The 17,435-nt window shown below is 35.5% G+C and overlaps 1 protein-coding gene across 3 annotated transcripts in view; it reads left to right on the top strand.

Moving 5' to 3' along the window:
- NEK7 (NIMA related kinase 7) overlaps positions 1–10,371 on the top strand; it is a 66,438-nt gene extending 56,067 nt beyond the window's left edge. For all 3 annotated transcript variants that reach the window (XM_062581802.1, XM_062581800.1, XM_062581801.1), the window contains 2 exons: positions 1,892–2,005; positions 8,591–10,371. In XM_062581802.1, the coding sequence (XP_062437786.1) occupies positions 1,892–2,005; positions 8,591–8,701 (225 nt within the window). In that variant the 3' untranslated portion in view covers positions 8,702–10,371. The remainder of the gene's footprint in view (positions 1–1,891; positions 2,006–8,590) is intronic.
- Positions 10,372–17,435: the final 7,064 nt, after the last annotated feature.

Here is a 17,435-nt window from a genome sequence, read left to right as displayed (position 1 = left end):
AAAAAGAGGGGGGGAGAAAAAAAAAGAAAAAAAAAAAGGAGAGATAGCGAGCGAGCTGCCACCAGCCCCGAAGACAGACAGTGGGCTTTCGTCCTGCAGACACCCCCAGAATACTAATCAGGAAAGTCAGACCCTGGAGGTCAGGGAGCAAGTCAATCATTCTAGCGATCGTCTCAGTGTGGAGGATCAAATTAGCCTGAAAAATTCAGCTGCTGGGAGGAGAGGGCGAGCAGCTGTCAGGGGCAGCAGCGAGATGCACTAATGAACCAGATGAATAGTGCAAAAGCTTGAAAATAAAAACAGGACAGTTGACATTTTTCATCTGTCAAAGCAGGAGATGCATGAAAATATAGTATTCCTGTTTTAACTCCTTAGGGGACATTCAGAATTCTTTTAACACTCTGCAGCATTTCAAACAAAAGTACTTTTTAATGAACACCTAGAGTATGAAGTGAGTATCTGTGCATCTATTTTGAATTTTTGCATGCATACAGACTCTACAGCTTTTTTTTTGTCTTTAGACTGTATTTTTAACATTCTTTCTAAGGTAAGAGACAATGTCCTGTACATCAAAAATCTTAACGTTATTTTGGTAGTGCAGTTCTTGAATTTATGGGGGAGTAGAGGACAGAACTATATAATTAATTTGGAGCTTTAAAATCTTATTTGAATATGATATAAAAATAGTACTGAACTATTTGAGAGCATTTTATCAGGTGTAAATTAAATGTATATTGTAATGTTGGTAATTTTTTCCTATATTTTTCCCTATAATGTCAGTGTTTGGACATGAAAGAGTTAAAGTGATAGCTGGAGGACCACAAGACAGATGAGAGCCATTTTCAGCTTGTCCTGTCCCTGTTGAAGCTCACTGAGTAGCACAGCATGGACTAGCGTGTTTCACACACACTCTGCCTGTCTGGGGAATGTACACATTGTCCTTCCAAAATCAAACTTATTAGCACATGTAGAAAAGGGTGACTGACTTTGGGGCAGCATTGCACTCAAAGCAGCATTCGTGCTGCTGCGGTTCAAAGACTCAGAAAGCCTTTAAACAGAATGGAGAGATTTTAAAATGGATTTTTAGATTTGTAATCCTAACAGTAGCATTTGTTTCCACCAGAAATGTCAAGTTGCAACACTGTCTGGAAATAAAGCATAGGTTTACTAATACCATTTTTAGTTTGGTCATTTATTTAAATGTTTTCCACCAGATAATTTTTATTACAGTTGGGAATTATAGTTATGAATGCCAACTGAGTTCTGCACTTGTAACAAAGTTTGAGGATGTATTATTTTTTGAAGTATTTTGGAATAACATACTGAAAAATGAATATCTTTTTAGAAGTATTGGTGAAGTTTTTTTTTATAGCTTTTCTTATTATTTTTTTTAAGTGTCAGTGCAATAGCAGAAGGTCACAAAATCTGTTATCCAGTGTTTTCACCATTGGCAATAGCTTTAGATCAACTAATGTTTTCAGGTAAATGATATACCTTTTTTCCAAAAGGCCTTTGGAGAAAAACTTTGTCCCCGCACGTGCCCTCCCTTACCCCCAAAACCTTCCTCAGTGGTACAAGAACCCTCCAAACTCACAGAAATAGCTGAAACTATTAGAGAATGAGGGAAAAAATCAACTAAAATTATGTTATTCTGTACAGTTCAAATGTTGTGATACAAGGATTCTGACGGGTACTAACTACTGTGCCACACAGAAAAAGTGTACAAATGGCTTATATTAATGTTTCAGAACTATTATTTTAGCACTCTGACCAAAGTGAACTGTGAACAAAAGTCATTAAAATCACTTTTGACTTACTAGTATAACAGATTCTATAGCAAAACAGGTCTATTTCAAAGCACAAAATAAAAATATGTATTTTCTTTAAACAGATGGCTGCACTTCAGAGCCCTTTTTATGGTGATAAAATGAACTTGTACTCCCTGTGCAAGAAGATAGAACAGTGTGACTATCCACCTCTCCCTTCAGATCACTATTCAGAGGAAGTAAGTAATACTCCTTTTTGTAGGAGAGATCCTTGTTTTATTTAAGCTGGTACACTTCCAGTGAAGTGAATGAACTTGTGTGATTTTATGTGATTTGAAGATTATCCCCGTAAGTGTGTGTGTGAGCTTGCTCAAATGTTTGTCTCAAAACAACTCTCTGATACGATGTAAAAATTTTTGAAATAATGCTGGTAACGTCATACTGCTAGCTTCTTAATTTCATTGATCTTCCTTGCAGGTATGACAAAATGCAATGGCTTTCCCAGAATGCACAATGATATGTATTGCATGTCATTATGGGATTGAGTCTTACATCTATATTATGGTTTTCTAAAAGCACAACTATACAAGTTTATGTTGCACAATAAATTAGTACACTGGCCTTTCTTCTCTAGAGACTAGCATTAAAATACATCTAATGTAACTCAGTAATAAAAATGAATTGTTAATCCCCATTTGTCTGCATTATAAAACTATGATGTACTGTTCAATATGATTGAACATCAGTTGCAGTTTTGCAGAAAAGAGTGGTTCATGACCACACTAATAAGAAATTTCAGAGAAATATAGGAAAACATAATATCATGAATTTTCAACAGTATACTCAGTATGTGTATCCCAGTAGTGTTTGTTTTAAGCTGGTTAATAATAGCTCTTTACTGTCAAAAATGGGAGTGTTTGGGGTGGGGGTAGAAGGGGTTACTTGCCTTTTTTTTAAAATAAAGTGAAAGGAAACTAAATAAAAAAACTAAGTATTTTTCTTAACCAGTGTAACAGGGTGAAAAAATACAAACGCTTGCTGCTTCACATTCTGAACTGCCAGTTTTGAAATACTTTCCCACTTAGAAAAGAGCAGGGCGAACTGATAGAAGCTGTAAACCAAAAAACAGACACTAGTAACTGATTCTAATTGAATTCAGTCTGCATGAATTAAAGATTACTTTGAAAACATGATAATAAACATGATTACTGGAATACTTTTAATAAACATAAGGTGTTGTGCAATTTTGCTTCTAGAGCAGGGTTTGTTATTCTGAACCCTGAATCTTTTTGCATTCAAAGACAGTGATTGGATTATTAATAAAAGATTATTGCCCAGTATTTTGTTCTGTTGTATTTACAGTGCCAGATTTTCCCCTTTTATGAATCAAAAACTGGACGTAGGTAATTCAGTCACTTTACAAAGGATGAAATGCTATTGTGTAATTTGTGCAATATATCTCCTTGAGTTTACCATTTAATCATTTTTACCTTGGCCATTTTTAATTATTATTTATTGTAGACGATAAATATAGCAGTTCATATAACGAACTTCAGAACTAGAGGCCTAGAAATACAGTAGGGTGTGAACAATAATGCAAAATGATAGCAAGAATGTCAGGGGCCGTTCTTTGTTGTGTCATTCATGCTGTCTTCCTTTTTCCATGAAGCGCATGAATATTTCACATATCTGCATCCTCATCCTCTATTCTTCTTGACTAATTTTCAGACTGTCTGAATTTGCATTTCACATGGTAGCTGATTAGGAGATGCCGAGTGCAGCAGTGAAGCCTCAGCAGGCGGTTACCATGGTGACCTTCAGCGGGATTTTAATGATGATACCACTAGTGGTTCGTTGAAGTTGGCCTGCCTGCAGGGCTACTTTGCTGCAGCTAAGTGTGAAGTTGGATATGCGGCTTCTCAGCCAAGGGACAAATACCAAAGTCTGGCCCAGATAGAAGGTCTTAGAGTTTGGATGGGAAAAGAAATGCCACCTTCTACTTACCTCTGTATAGTTTCTAATTCCTGAAAACAGATGCATAGCACCACATACTGCATTTTCTTCAAGCAGACAGGTACTCTTGTAATTCGGATAAATCAGTTGTTCCAAAAACGTGCATGTGTTTTACAACTTAATGAGAGCTGTGATAGAACTTGCAACTGTGGATGTAGTTACTTGACAGGATAATCAACGGGATTTTATATAAGATTAGTCCTGTAATAATAACATTTTTTTGTTCTGACATGAAGATTTGTATCTACTAAATACACATGAAATACAGGTATGTTCATTAATTATTTCACTAAAACATGCTTTTTGACTTGTACGAAAAATACTGTGTTGACTTTAAACTGCTGGGAAAAAAACCCAACAGACAGGCATTACATGTCATGTAACAATGTCCTAAACATTTTGTCTGTATTAGAAATTTATATATCAAACCTTTAACCAGGATGGAAGCACACTTAGTGATCAGTAAAGTTCAGGGATCACTGAACAGTAAAACCCGCTTTATATTCTGTAACAATGAATTTACTGAGAGAATAATTTCACTGAGCATTGATCTCTGCATCTTTGGATAAATGTTTTGATTACAAAATAAGACTTGCATTTTAGAGAAACTTTCTATAAATAAATTTTAAGGAGTTTTAAGAAGAGTGACATTTAAAATTACATCATTTTGAAATTTTGAAGGCCCTCTAAGACTAACTTTTTATTAATGCATCATGTTTGTGTTGTTCCACAACAATGTGACAGAAAGATGCAGCTTAAAACAGACAGATGGATACATTTATTAAATTTATACCTTTGGTCAGAAATCCTAATATTCTAAGACACTGACTGTTACAGTTCCACATACTTGCTTCAGCACCACAGTGACAAGCCATGATTTTCAAATATTTGACAACCGTGGGTGTCTTAATTTTTGAACATCCCTTAAGAAGCCCTGGTACTCAGAGTGAGTGTGCAGCATTTACTGAAAACTCTCTCCTTCAGGAAGTTTAAAGTTGGAGCTCCCTTCCCATTCCTACCTCCAGTCAGTACTCTTAAAATCATATTAGCCGGTATTAGTATCGTGATGTTTTTGTGATAGGGAAGACTGAAGAACTTCATCTCTGATGGAGGTGCTTTTCCTTACAAGTCCATAGCCAACCTCATCTCCCAATACGAAAGCTGAAAGAGCCGGCAGGTCTAGAATTAGTGTTGCTTGCCAGTGTTCCTGCCAGCACTGAGAAAGGGCTTCAAGGAAATCTGCTATTCAGAGTAAGATGTATTTTCTCATTCAAAATTTTCTATATGAAAATTTCATCTTTTTCAGCTGGCTAACAATGCAGAGCACTTGCCTGTCACAGTTTTTAGCCTTTCTCCCCCGCCTCCTCCTGACTTGAGAGATAATTATTTATTTCATAGCTGAAAAACCTGCTGAAGTTAAAGTGTGTCCCGCTGCTCCTGTATCAGGCTAAGCTCCAGGCTAAAGACAGTCATTGTGCGAAGTGCACAGAGGAGGTTAAGAACAATAAGCAGCCAAAGAAGTTTACAGCTTGGGGATGCAACAGGAGGTCCCTCCTGCTCAGTTACAAGTCTGTTCTGCCTATTGGCCAGCATATGCCAGACAATAAAATATTACTGCATCTCTAACTGTAGTCTGACTTCAGACTTGCAGTGCTGCTTCCCATGGTACTGTCAGTCTATTCTGGGTCATCTGTAATTGTATCAGTGTTAGAGAGGTTGGCAAAGAGATTTCATTGAAATTGATTCATATTGCAATGAATATTCCTGTATGAGGTAAAGAAATAGTACTGTAATCAAGTGTTATCATCCAGGATGGTCCCAGTCTCGGTCCTAAAAGATTTCTGTGTTCCTGTGTAATTGTTGTTTTCATCCTGCATAGAGAAAAATTACTTCAGTTTATCCCAAAGGTTTATTGTTAAATGACAAGGCTCTTTTGAGCCTGTTCCAAGATTTTGAAATTATTCAGGAATCTACCCCATCGTTGCCCAGTGTTTTGGGTAGAATCAGCTGAGCTTTCTTGCCCTACAGCAGAAATTCTGGATAAGTGGGGGAGGAGGGACAGATTTAGCAGTGTCAGCAGCAACCAGCATTTAAATACTGTTAGCCAAAAGAGGTCTGTGGTTGTACTGCTTATTAATTTAAAGTATTAGTGAAGGTTCATCAGTAACTAAACTCACTTCTTGCGTTATGTTGAGAAAAGAATTTCCATGCACGCTGATTCAGTGATCGTCCCTTACTATTAACGTGCTCACGTAAATCCTTTCTTCTATCTAAACAATAGTGAGTGACATGCATTTTTGTTAGAGTAAAAATGTTTTTCCCTTTAAATGTACTTAAGAGTTAGTGGGGCCTAAAGCCCTGTGTGTACTTCTTGAATAATGGTGCCATTTTTTGGTAGTGTCCTCCTAAGAAGTGAATCTGCATTGCCATTTTGGAAGCTTTCAGTTGAATAGGCTGTAACCCAGATAACAAAAGCAACTGTGGGGAAAGACAGTCGTGTTTAATGTTTTAAATCAGTTTGAGGCTAAAACTGATTTTTAGATGGAAAAGTTCAGCTTGAAATACAAAACCAGTCACCCATGAGCCAGCACTGAAAAGCCATAAAGTAGTCTATTGGAGGTAAACAGGGCCTCTTATGCTTTTCACAGGTAAATCTTTTGAAGATCTACTTTTATTGTACTAGCTACAGTAAAGTTACTGACATACAGCTAATTAAAAAAAAAAAAAAAAAAAAAAAAAAAAAAAGTAGGGGAGGAGTATTCTATTTCCTTCTCCTTCAATGATAGATTTAGTGGTTTCTGTCCTTCAAGGTCTCTAAGACTTAGTGTATGCTATTCTGTTGAACAGATGGCACTCTTCGTAGATGAAGATATATGTATACTTATTCGCAGGATTAGGTGTCACATTCCTTGGATAAATTGTTTGGCATCCCTTTACAAAATGCTTGTTTATTTGAGTATCATTTCAGAATTGGGATTTTTTGATTTCTTCAGTCTTTTCTGTTTGCCATGTAGGCAGTCTGGGCTATTGCACAGCAAGCTGCTGTAATATGCTTCTTGCTTTCTGTGTCTCACCTGCTAATTTTATAAGATTGCCTGTATGTAATAGAAATATGCAGAGTAAAACAGTTTTTCTTTTTTTTACAATAGTTTATGATTTCTAGTATTTGCTTTTCCAAATGATATAGAATTGATAGTTTTTTCTGTCTTTTGTTTACGCTGCCTGAAGCAATACGATTTTTGTAAAACTCCACAATTAAGATTCATATAGCAAGTCTATTACAGATTGTTTCAATTTAATTTGTTTATCTGTCTAATCCAGCAATCTGACTGCTGTCTTCAGAAATATAATACTAAACTCCTTGCTAAAGAGGAAGAATATTGTAGTGACAGTTTTGTATTGTTAAATGTGAAAAACCTGCACATTGTATACCATTTTGAATGTTTGTGCAAGTTTTAACTGGTGGGTGTGTAATGTTCCCTCCTTAACTTTCAAATTTCTTATTCCAGTGTGTTTAAATTCATCTTCTGAAAAACTAAAGGAGTATAGTTATAACTTAAAATGCATGCTAATCTTTTAATAAAAAGCAGAAAGTGAGCTCTCTGATGACAAATTTGAATATGCAGTCTGTTTTGCCTTAGCGATGAGATTGTTCTGTTTGTTGCAGTAATTACGGCTTTTTTTCAATAATCATACCTAATAGTACCAGGAGGGATGCTGAACCAAATTCGACACCTGCCAGAAAAGGGTAGATTGCAAGGTTTTTTATACTGTCAGGACATCCAAGAGGCTTGAGCAAAGCTCTTAAAAAGCATAAAGGAAGAGCTTCTTACAGTTGGTAAGTTACTCTTTAGAAAGGTGGCAAATATTTTAATAAGCCGTGAAGTAGGAAGTATTCCGTGTTGTAAAGTGCTTAGGAAATATGCACGGTGTAAAATAGATGTGAAGCCTACTCCACCAGAAAGTTATCTAGTCTACTTTGATTGTTGATTCCCAGGTTGGGGTTTTCTTCAGTGTTTGTTAATTATGTGTTTCTTTCTAATAAGAAAAAAAATTAAAGGCCTTAATCCTAAGAACAGATACTGGAACATAGACTAAAGGCTATTTCCTCCAGTATCCTGTCTCTGATAGTGGGCAGATGGAAGAATAGGGCCAAGATAATGCAATATTTCCCCAAAATACTCTCCCAAGTTCCAGCAGTTTTACGTTCAGAGGATATCCTAAGTCAGAGGTGGAATCTTCATATTAAACAGCCTTCAGTGTGCTTAATTTGTCCAGTTTCTTTTTGAGTCTCTTTACATTTTTAGCTTCCAGCAGCAGGAGGTTCTGCAGATTACATCATATGAGGAATCATTGGACCCTGTCACACAGTAATTTCATTAGTTGCTGGCTAGCTCTTGTGTTCGCACAAAATAAATAAACGGCCCCTATTTATCTTTTCCATGTGCGTTTTGGCTTTCTAGGCTGAAAAGACCTAAGCTAGGGATTGAAGTCGTAGCTGTGCATAAAACACAGGTATTGTCATGGAAATGGTTTGTAATGAATACATGCCTGAAGGTGTATATTACTAAAGATTAGAACCCAAATTTCCTTACCTGCTTTTCTAGACAGCAACACAAATCACAGGAGTATGTTGCATACGTGCTTGTATAAAACTGCATGATGTTTTTTGAGGATGTTGGGAGTGTCTGTATATGCAGAATTGCTGTGTTTGGCTAATTCTTGCCAGTCTTATTAATTTGAATTTGAGAATACACAAATACTGCTTCACAGGATTGTTGGCTTTCTTATGTGTGCTTTTCCTCTTCTAGCTGCGACAATTAGTTAATATGTGCATCAACCCGGATCCGGAGAAGCGACCAGACATAACCTATGTCTATGATGTAGCAAAACGTATGCATGCACACACTGCGAGCAGCTGAGTGGACATCAGATCATGAAGAAAAGAACAGAAATATTCAAGTACTTTAAATAGATCGTCCCACCTTTTTCTTTGTGTGTTACAGAAATGTAATTATTCAAAGCTTATTGTTGTGCTTTGAATTGTAAACCAGTTTATATATAAAGCTTTTTTTAATACCAACTTGCAGTTTTAAAACAGATTGAAATATGTAAAGCATAACTTTACCAGGAACCACTATTTTCCATTTTAAGTGAGTTCAAGTATATTTTTCTTTAATAACAAAATTGTATTTAGTTGGACCTTAGTTATAAAACATAGTTGCACTTTTGCACATGGTATGGATATTAGGCTTATTATTCAGAAACAAATTTCTGAATCTCTCACGTTTTTAATAACTTATGGAAAACATGAATCAGCACAATTAAATTTATTTTAATCTATGTTCTAAAAAGGACATAATAATTATAGAAGGTTATTGTATTTTACACTGAGTTGTAGTTGCAGTCCTCAACATAAGAGGAGACTGATGATCTGAATATTCTATACTTGCTAAGTGTGATGGGAAGAGAGCTACTGGGAAAAATGGTCACTGACATTTTTGTTAAATCCCTTTTCATTTTGTTACTGTGGCGTAGTGCACATAAGTTTGTTGGAGGTTTGGAGGGGAAATATAAGGTGTTGATTGATTCTGCAGTCTGATCATTTTCAATAGACTCATGCAACACTGTCCTGTGGCAATAGGAATCTACGCAGTTAAGTGTTAAAGCTGTACAGGTGCTTTTTGCAGCAAATAAGGAACCTTTGAGGCTAGCATATAAGAGAAGATCCAATTTAAAAGATGCAATGTTTAAGTTACAACTTCCCAACTATTTATGTATATGTCACTGTAGATTTTTGTATTTAAAATTGAGTGACTTTACAATGTTGTATTTAAATTTAAAAATGCTTTTTTTAAATCTAGAAACCTTTTGGAATTTTATGTACAATAATACAAGTGTATTTGTAATGAATATCTGATTTTATAGACTGTATCTATTCTGAGAAGTAGTTTTATATTTAGCACAAGTACATTTTAGCTTTTACTTTTAAAAGTAAGTTGCCACTCCTTCGTTTGGGAAGTAAATACATACATACACACACACACACACACACACACACACACATATATACACACACATATATATATGTGTGTGTGTATATATGCAAAATATCTTGCAAATGCTTTATTAATTGAAAAATGTTCAGAATATTTTGGTTAAAAACTGATATACTTAAGTAATATTTTTATTGTTAAGAACAAGACACTTTTTTCCCCTTAATATGCTAAAATTGAGTTTGTGAAATTTCTTGAGTTTCAAGACAAATTTTTAAAGAATATAGAAAGTTGTCAGAACGCAGGATTGTTACCAGTTAAACTGCTAATAAGCTGTTAAGGTCAGTTAAATCTTTTCTTTATATAAGTAAGAAGAGGTTGATTTAAAGAAAAGCTACAATATATATGAGTGCATAAGGGTTCTATATACAGTCAGTTCCTGTACCCTCAATTTTTTTGTGTGACTTTAATTGTAAAGGCAACATAATATTATATAATGAACAAAATATAGCCATGTATCTGTACCTTAGACCAATTCTTTTGATTTGACATAATGCTCAAAAAATAAAAATCCAACTGTGGGTTTTATGGACAAATTTCAAGCTTAGTCTTTTTTTATTAATAAAAAGTAAGGAAATTCTGCTTGGCGAAATACAGAAATTCTAAAATAGTGAATATACCAGATTCTCCTCCTTTTTTTGTTTTTGGGTTTTTTTTTTTTTTGTATTTTTGTTTCAAAATTTTGTAGAATGAATCATTAGTTTTTCCTCTGGCTGCTGTATATACTGAATTTATTCTTTGAGGACTTCAGTAGGGCAACTTATGGGAATGAAGTATTTTAGAGACTTGGCATGATTAATCCCTTGGTTTTTGTCTAGCAACTTCTTTTAAATTCATTTTTCAACCGTTGATTTTAAAAAAAATGACAGTAATGTTCTTTAGTAATAGTTCATATAATGTGAAGTGGTTTTTATTGGAAAAGACACCAGTGCAGTACTTGCTTGACTTCCAGGATTAGCTGTTAATATACACATGTATTCAAGCTATTCTTTCCTGAAATGGAGCAGAATATTTAAAAAATCACTGAGAAAAACCCAAATAACTAGATTGTTTGCATCTCACTTTATGTATCAAGTATTATCATTCTTTTTCTGGAAGAAATCAAGAATAGGCCCTCCCCACCCCCCTTCTTGGAAGGGCAATTTGAGTAGACATCGTGGTGAGTTACGAGTTAGCAAACAATGTACTTACCTCAGTGCTGGGTTTTTTTTTTTTTTTTTTTAATATTGAAGATTAATCTTTTGCTGAGTTAAAGCAGTGATTGTTCCTATTTTAAAACCACTCTGAGTGATACAGATGACTTTGGTGTTGGCCCTGGTAATTGAGTACCACGTAAGGGTTAAGAGAACTACTTATGTAACTGCGGATTGTAAAATCTATCCCTCAAATTACCTAGTAACATATGAAAATGATAATGTCTGTTATAACACTTCCATTTCTGCTATAATTTTATAAAATATTTTCTTTAACAAAACACCATTTGGATTTTCATATGTTGATGATAGCATTTGGCACTATTTATTTTAAGCTTATGGCATTACATGTTTATTTTCTTTAAAACGAATGTTACATTTCTAACCTAAATGTCTGACCAGCTTCTCTTTATTTCAGTAGTGTTACAGTGTTAACTTGCTTCATGAAATAATGAACTTTGTGCTTTGAATGACATTGCCTAAAACCTTTGTCTTGAGTCTTGAAGGTTCCCCTGCTGTGCAATAGCCTAATAGAAATAAAATGTACAGATATTAAATATAATGTAAAAATGATAGTGCTTCTATGATATTTTCTCAAACTTTTCTTATTACAGATCTGTGTGTTACAATAGATGCTACCTATCTTGTGGACAGTTTACTGCTTCCATTAGTTGAATATAGGTGAGTTTTATTGCCTGTCACAAAAGAAAGTACATTTAAAAAAACTTTTTCATACTATATATCAAAAATTACATCTTAAAAAGGCTATGTTAAATGTGTTAACAGTTAACACAAGAGTTTTTGTATCTAATATTTAAAAACCAGAATCTAGTTATTTTCAAACAGTATGAAAGTAATCTGAAAAGCATAAAAATAATAATAATAAAAACTACCCCCTTCCCATTACTGCCCAAGTCCTCTGAACTTGTGACCTTGTGCTTTTTATGCAATTCTAGTAATTCTTAGTGAACCTGTTTTATTCATGTGTAGTGAATAAATAAGAATTGATAGAGTGTATATATAAAGAACTCTGCTCAGCTCACTTCTTAGACTTTTTGCCTTTTACTGTTTTAGTAGCACAGACTAATGCATTTTTTCCTCTTCTGTATATTCTGATGATCCAGCTACCAACTTTATGAGCAAGCAGTAGAAGTATGTGTTATTTTTGTAACGAGCAAAAACTTTAAAAACATGCCAATACACAGAAAGATGAAGAGCAGTATTAGAAGTGTTGGCGAAGGCTGGTGTTTTATTCATGCTCATGATTAAGAAAGGTATAAAGAGTGAAATTCTTGACAGAGGCTTGGAAACAGAGAAGACAGACTTGTTACACCAGTGGTTCTTGGGTATCTCTGAACAGGATCCAAAACTGCAGTGATGTTTCTTTTAACAACCCATCCTCCCAGTTTGTCTTAGCTGTTGCATAGCAAGATGGGCTGCATGCAGATGCTGGCGGTGAGTGCTGTGGTGGATACTTATGGCTGTAGGAGCTAGAGACTGATGTGAGGAAGAGTCAGTGAAGACCTTTAGGTCTTGATTCATGGAAAGATTTTTAATTAATTAATATAGTTGGGAAGTAAATGTGCTGGACAACAGAGTACAAATCACTAGCTTTTCTGTTATAACAGTCCAAAGCTTTTTCCAGTCCCCCTAGATCATCTAGTAAGTGAGTGTTGATGTTTTGATCTGTGGGTTGGGCTGGATGAATAACTAAACCTTTCTGCCAAGGTCATCCAGTAAAAGTAGCAACTTCAAGGATGTGGAAAATACAGGTATTGGCCATGCCCAATGATTTGTTACTTCTGTTTCCAAATATCATTGAGTCATGGATTTTTTTTCAAACGTTATACATTTTCATGAACCTTTTTTATTTAATTGCTTTCCTTTCATATTCACTATTGTACACCTATCATTCCTGTGTTCTGTTGCCTGTGCTTCTTCATCCTTCTGATGTCTATTCCACAGTTCTCCTGCTTTGCAGTCCTCTGTCTGGTTTTCCTTCACATGGCCTTTTCCTAATGACCATTAGTTTGTATTTCTGACTACTGTTTCTTTCTTCAGGACTTTGTTAAACTCTGCACATTTCTACCTTCTCAAATTCTGTTCATCACGAGTAACCCTGTTTTCTTGTTCTGATAGCTACTCAGTTCTGTTGTCCTTCACTCTCCAACCACCGTCTTTGATTTCTAGCTTTAGACAGACTTTCTTGCTGCCTCAGTCACTTCCATGACCTTGTCTTTACTAAATACTGTTCTCTTTATTATCTCTCATTTCTAAATTCCTTCTCTCTGATCACTGCCTGCTCTCTTTCAGCATATCTGTCTTTCTCTCTCCTCCATCCTGTCACTCACTCCTTTTGGGATCTCCAGTCTATTAACCTTTCTGACTCCTTTACTCTTCTCAGCTGCCTTCTTCCTTCATTGGCCTCACTTCTTCTGACTTCCTGGTCTTTATTTTCATCTCTATCCTCTTCTCTGTATGTGGTTTCTTTGGTCACTTCTTGAACTGCCCTGTCTCCATTCTCTCCTCAGACCTTTTTTTTTTTTTCCCTGTAGTTCTGGAATTCTCATTCCTGCCTTTCTGAATAACTCTTGAAGAATACGTCAGTGCAATGCAGCTTTGGGTCAGCTATGCCTTACCTGTTTTAATTCTCCCTCCAGATTTTTAAACCACTTTTATCCCATTTGTTTTTTCTTGTTGAGCTTGCTTCTGGGTTTGCCTTTCATTTTAGTTCTCCACCCATTCTTTACTTGAAGTTATCTTTAAATGAAACCTAATGTTACATGACAAGATCTTTCTTTCTACTTAAAAATTTTTGTTCTACTTTCTCAGTGTGGATTTCTGAAGTAGGCCTCTCTACCTCTTAAGTATTAGTTTGCCTACTTTATTTCTGTATCTTTGGGGTATCTGTCACTCCTCCTTTCCTGAATTACTACTTCCTTTTTCAATTCTTTTAATATAGTGTTCTGTCTTTCTTCATTTCCTTCACTTTCCTTCACTTTCCTGTCACGAAAGTCTGGTACTTCCTTCCCGGATTTGATTCCCCCACAGTCCCATCTCCAGATATTTCTTGGGAATCTAGCTATAGTCTTATTAGACCTGTTGATTCAGAGATCTGATTTTTATTTCTAACTTCCTTTAATTTTTTTCTAACATACCTGACAATTTTACTTGCCTCTGTATGTTCGAGGGCTACAGCCTTTCTATTTTGGACACTTTCCTGCAGCTGCCTACTGAATGTCTCAGTGTGAGCTTTTTTTTTTCCTTAAGTAATAACAAATTCCACTCCTCTTCACTATGCATGTTCTTTCTTATCTTTTATCTTGACTACTTTAACCTCTGTGTCATTTTGACTTCTTTCCTTCCTTCAAGGTATCCAAATTGATAGGACTAAAGTACAGTCTTGGGGATTTAACTGTTTCAGGCTCTGAAGAATGAACTCCACTCAGTTACTAATTTTTTTGTTTAAGACATTCAGTCCCACCAATTTGATGTTATTTTAGGACTACAGAGCTGTAGTAGCTCTTATTCCACCAAGTATTTTAAATCAAAATTCCTTCAGTTGCTCCTTGATTTTCTGTTTCCTACAGCTTCAGATACAACATTCTTGCCCTTCATTTCTTTATATATTTGCCGTGTTCAGTTTTGTTTACCTCTGCTTACAGTTAAGGATGTACTTAAGAGCTTCACGGGCTAGATCTAAAGTGAGTGCTCAGCACGGTGCTGCTCTTTAACTGTCCAGCAGTTAGACCTATTTCTCTTACTTGCTGTCCTGTCTTGTTTAACTGAAGATATACTATATTACACTGCAAGATAGTGTAGATACAGTTAAGCCAGCTAGAAAGCAGACAGCTTGTGTACTTGCTTAGGAAGAACCAAATGTTTATTTGTCCTGTAGGTCTAGAATTAAGCTCTGTGCTATACTACATCCTTACAGCCCTAAATTGAAGCTGAATTGGATAAGCTCACAGTGTGCTGCATTATTTTCTATCCAGATGTGCTGTTTGCCTTTCCAGTTGTAACAGACTTTCAGACTTAAATTATATGTTTGAACAGACTCACTGTTGATCAGATTATCTGCCCTCTGACTACTCATTCTTTATGTATTTAAGGTCTATTGAGATTGAGAAGCACAGGATGTACTGTTAATTTTCTAAGAAGCTAAGAAGTTTGGGGTTTTGGTCTGTAGGATAATAACCTGAATGTCAAATTCAGTGTGTGTGTGTTTGTGTATATATACACACATTTAATAACTATTTATTTGCCTCAGAATAACTCCTCCTTTTAGAGTATCAGTTGCCTGTTAAAACAAAGCAAAATCTTTTAAAAATGTTTTCAAAGTTTACTTTTATTCTCTGTAGTCAGTTTGTATAGTGTCCTACCAACGTTGATTTTGTTCTTCCATAACTGCCTTAATGATGTATGAAGGCCTTCCACTTTTGTCTAGTAGTTTTTTTTTTTTTTTTTTTTTTTTTTTTTTAATAGGGAATAAAAAGAAATTAGGTAAGTTACGTTCTTCCTGATAGTTTCACTTGTTTCTTGTTTACATCCTAGTAACAGAAAGAGGCCTCAAATTGGACAGACAGGGTCCCCCAGATAGTGTAGAGGTGTTTTGGGAGTCCCTGCTTCCTCTCCGCCTTCTAGATGTTTATTCTGTGCCTTCCTTGGGGCATCTGCTGAGGGCATAGCCCAACCAGGGCTAATAGAAACTTGGAAAATAAGTAGTATCTTGACACTATTCTGTGCTCATGTGATGCCTTTTCTCAGTGTGAATAGGAAATCTGTTTAAAAAGTGGCTAGAAAGATCTTTGGTACCATTACTTATTTATTACTCATTACACATTTGGTATTAAAAATGTATGATTGCTGAACAAGGGGAAAGTTGGACTATGCAGAAGCTCTTGATTTGACTTTAAATGTACAGCATTGATACTATTCTGTGCACTTAATTGTTTTCAGTAATGCAGCACCATTATAAAGATGATCATTAAAGAGTATTGCATTTTCCAATATAAGATTTGGGAGAAGGGACAGAAGGGAAAGTCTGGTTGATTTACTTGTATTTGGCTGCTGATTGTTTAATTCATGGAATCATTCAGGTTGGAAGGGACCTTGAGGAGGTCTCTAATCCAACCATGTGTTCAGACAGGGTCAATATTGAATTCAGACAAAGAGGCTTTGGGGTTCTACCAATTGGGTCTTGAAAACCTGCAAAGATAGAGATTGCTTTTCTGGACAACCTGTTCTGATGCTTAGCCATTCTCATAGCAGATTTTTTTTCTCCTGTGTTTCATCAGAACCTCCTCAATTTCAGATTATGACCATTGTTTCTTGTTTTCCTGCCACTCCTCAAATATTCTTTGCTTATAAAAAAGGTAAGTCAACTATTGAAATAAACAAAGAACTTTAGGATGTTTTATTTTCTGAAGCAATTGTTAAAGACATGCATATATTCATGTAGTTCTGTATTTTGTTTGACATGTACACTATATTCATTTACTACTTGTGTGTAAAATAAAATTTTGGCAGTAAAACTTGATTTAAAAAGATGTGGAGGTTCTCAGTGATTGCCTTCTAATCTACTAGACATTTTCTGGCAGAATACAGCTCTGCCCGCGTTGATGAATCAGGGGAGTCAAGATCTTGAAAGTAACTTTACGTTTCTGTCTTCTGGAGCATCCCTCAAAGAAGGCAGCTTACCACCACAGGGGGTGGGGGGAAGCCAGCATGAGCTTGAATAGCTGATGAGTGTAGGAACTCTATTTTTAAATCTCATGCGCTAGTGGAAAGTGGACTAGAAAGTTCTATCAAAACTGGGATTTGAAAGGAAACTTCTCTTTTTTTCCTCTCTCTCTCTCTCTCTTTTTTTTTTTAATTTTTGGTATTGGGGGGGGGGGCAACTTTCAGAGTAACCATTTGTTTGGGTAAATTTTCCCGTATGTTAAACAAGAAACAAGTTCAAAATTCCTAACCATAAACTTCTTGGAAGCAAATTAAAAATATGACTCAAAGATTGAGAGCTTGATAGGAATTCAATCTTATGAGGCAGTTTTCTGAACCCCAGAATAATTTTTTCACCTTACAAAAATATCATTTAAAAAATATTAGTCTTTCTTTGTGTTTTTTATTTTTTAAATTTTTTTTTGCTAGCTGTGTATTGCTTTTGTAAATTGTTCTGTTTTTTACTAGAGCTTTTGCAGGGCATGTGTTTCTGTAGAACTGATGGTCAGATATGCTAGCTGTCTGAGTTTTTTGGTGGCTGGGATCCTTTTGTCTGCCTTGTTCCCCATTTGTATAGCTGAAGTGATGGAGAGGACCCAGAGAATGAGCTGTCTCATGCAGCGTTAGCTTCCAGCAAGCACTGAATTAATAGGACGTAGGATTAATATGTGCTGCTCAGTTGTGTT

Source organism: Rhea pennata, chromosome 8 (genome assembly GCF_028389875.1).
Source record: "Rhea pennata isolate bPtePen1 chromosome 8, bPtePen1.pri, whole genome shotgun sequence".
Taxonomy (NCBI): Eukaryota; Metazoa; Chordata; class Aves; order Rheiformes; family Rheidae; genus Rhea; species Rhea pennata.
Note: the sequence above shows the minus strand (reverse complement) of the source record. Positions and strands in the feature narration are given on the sequence as shown.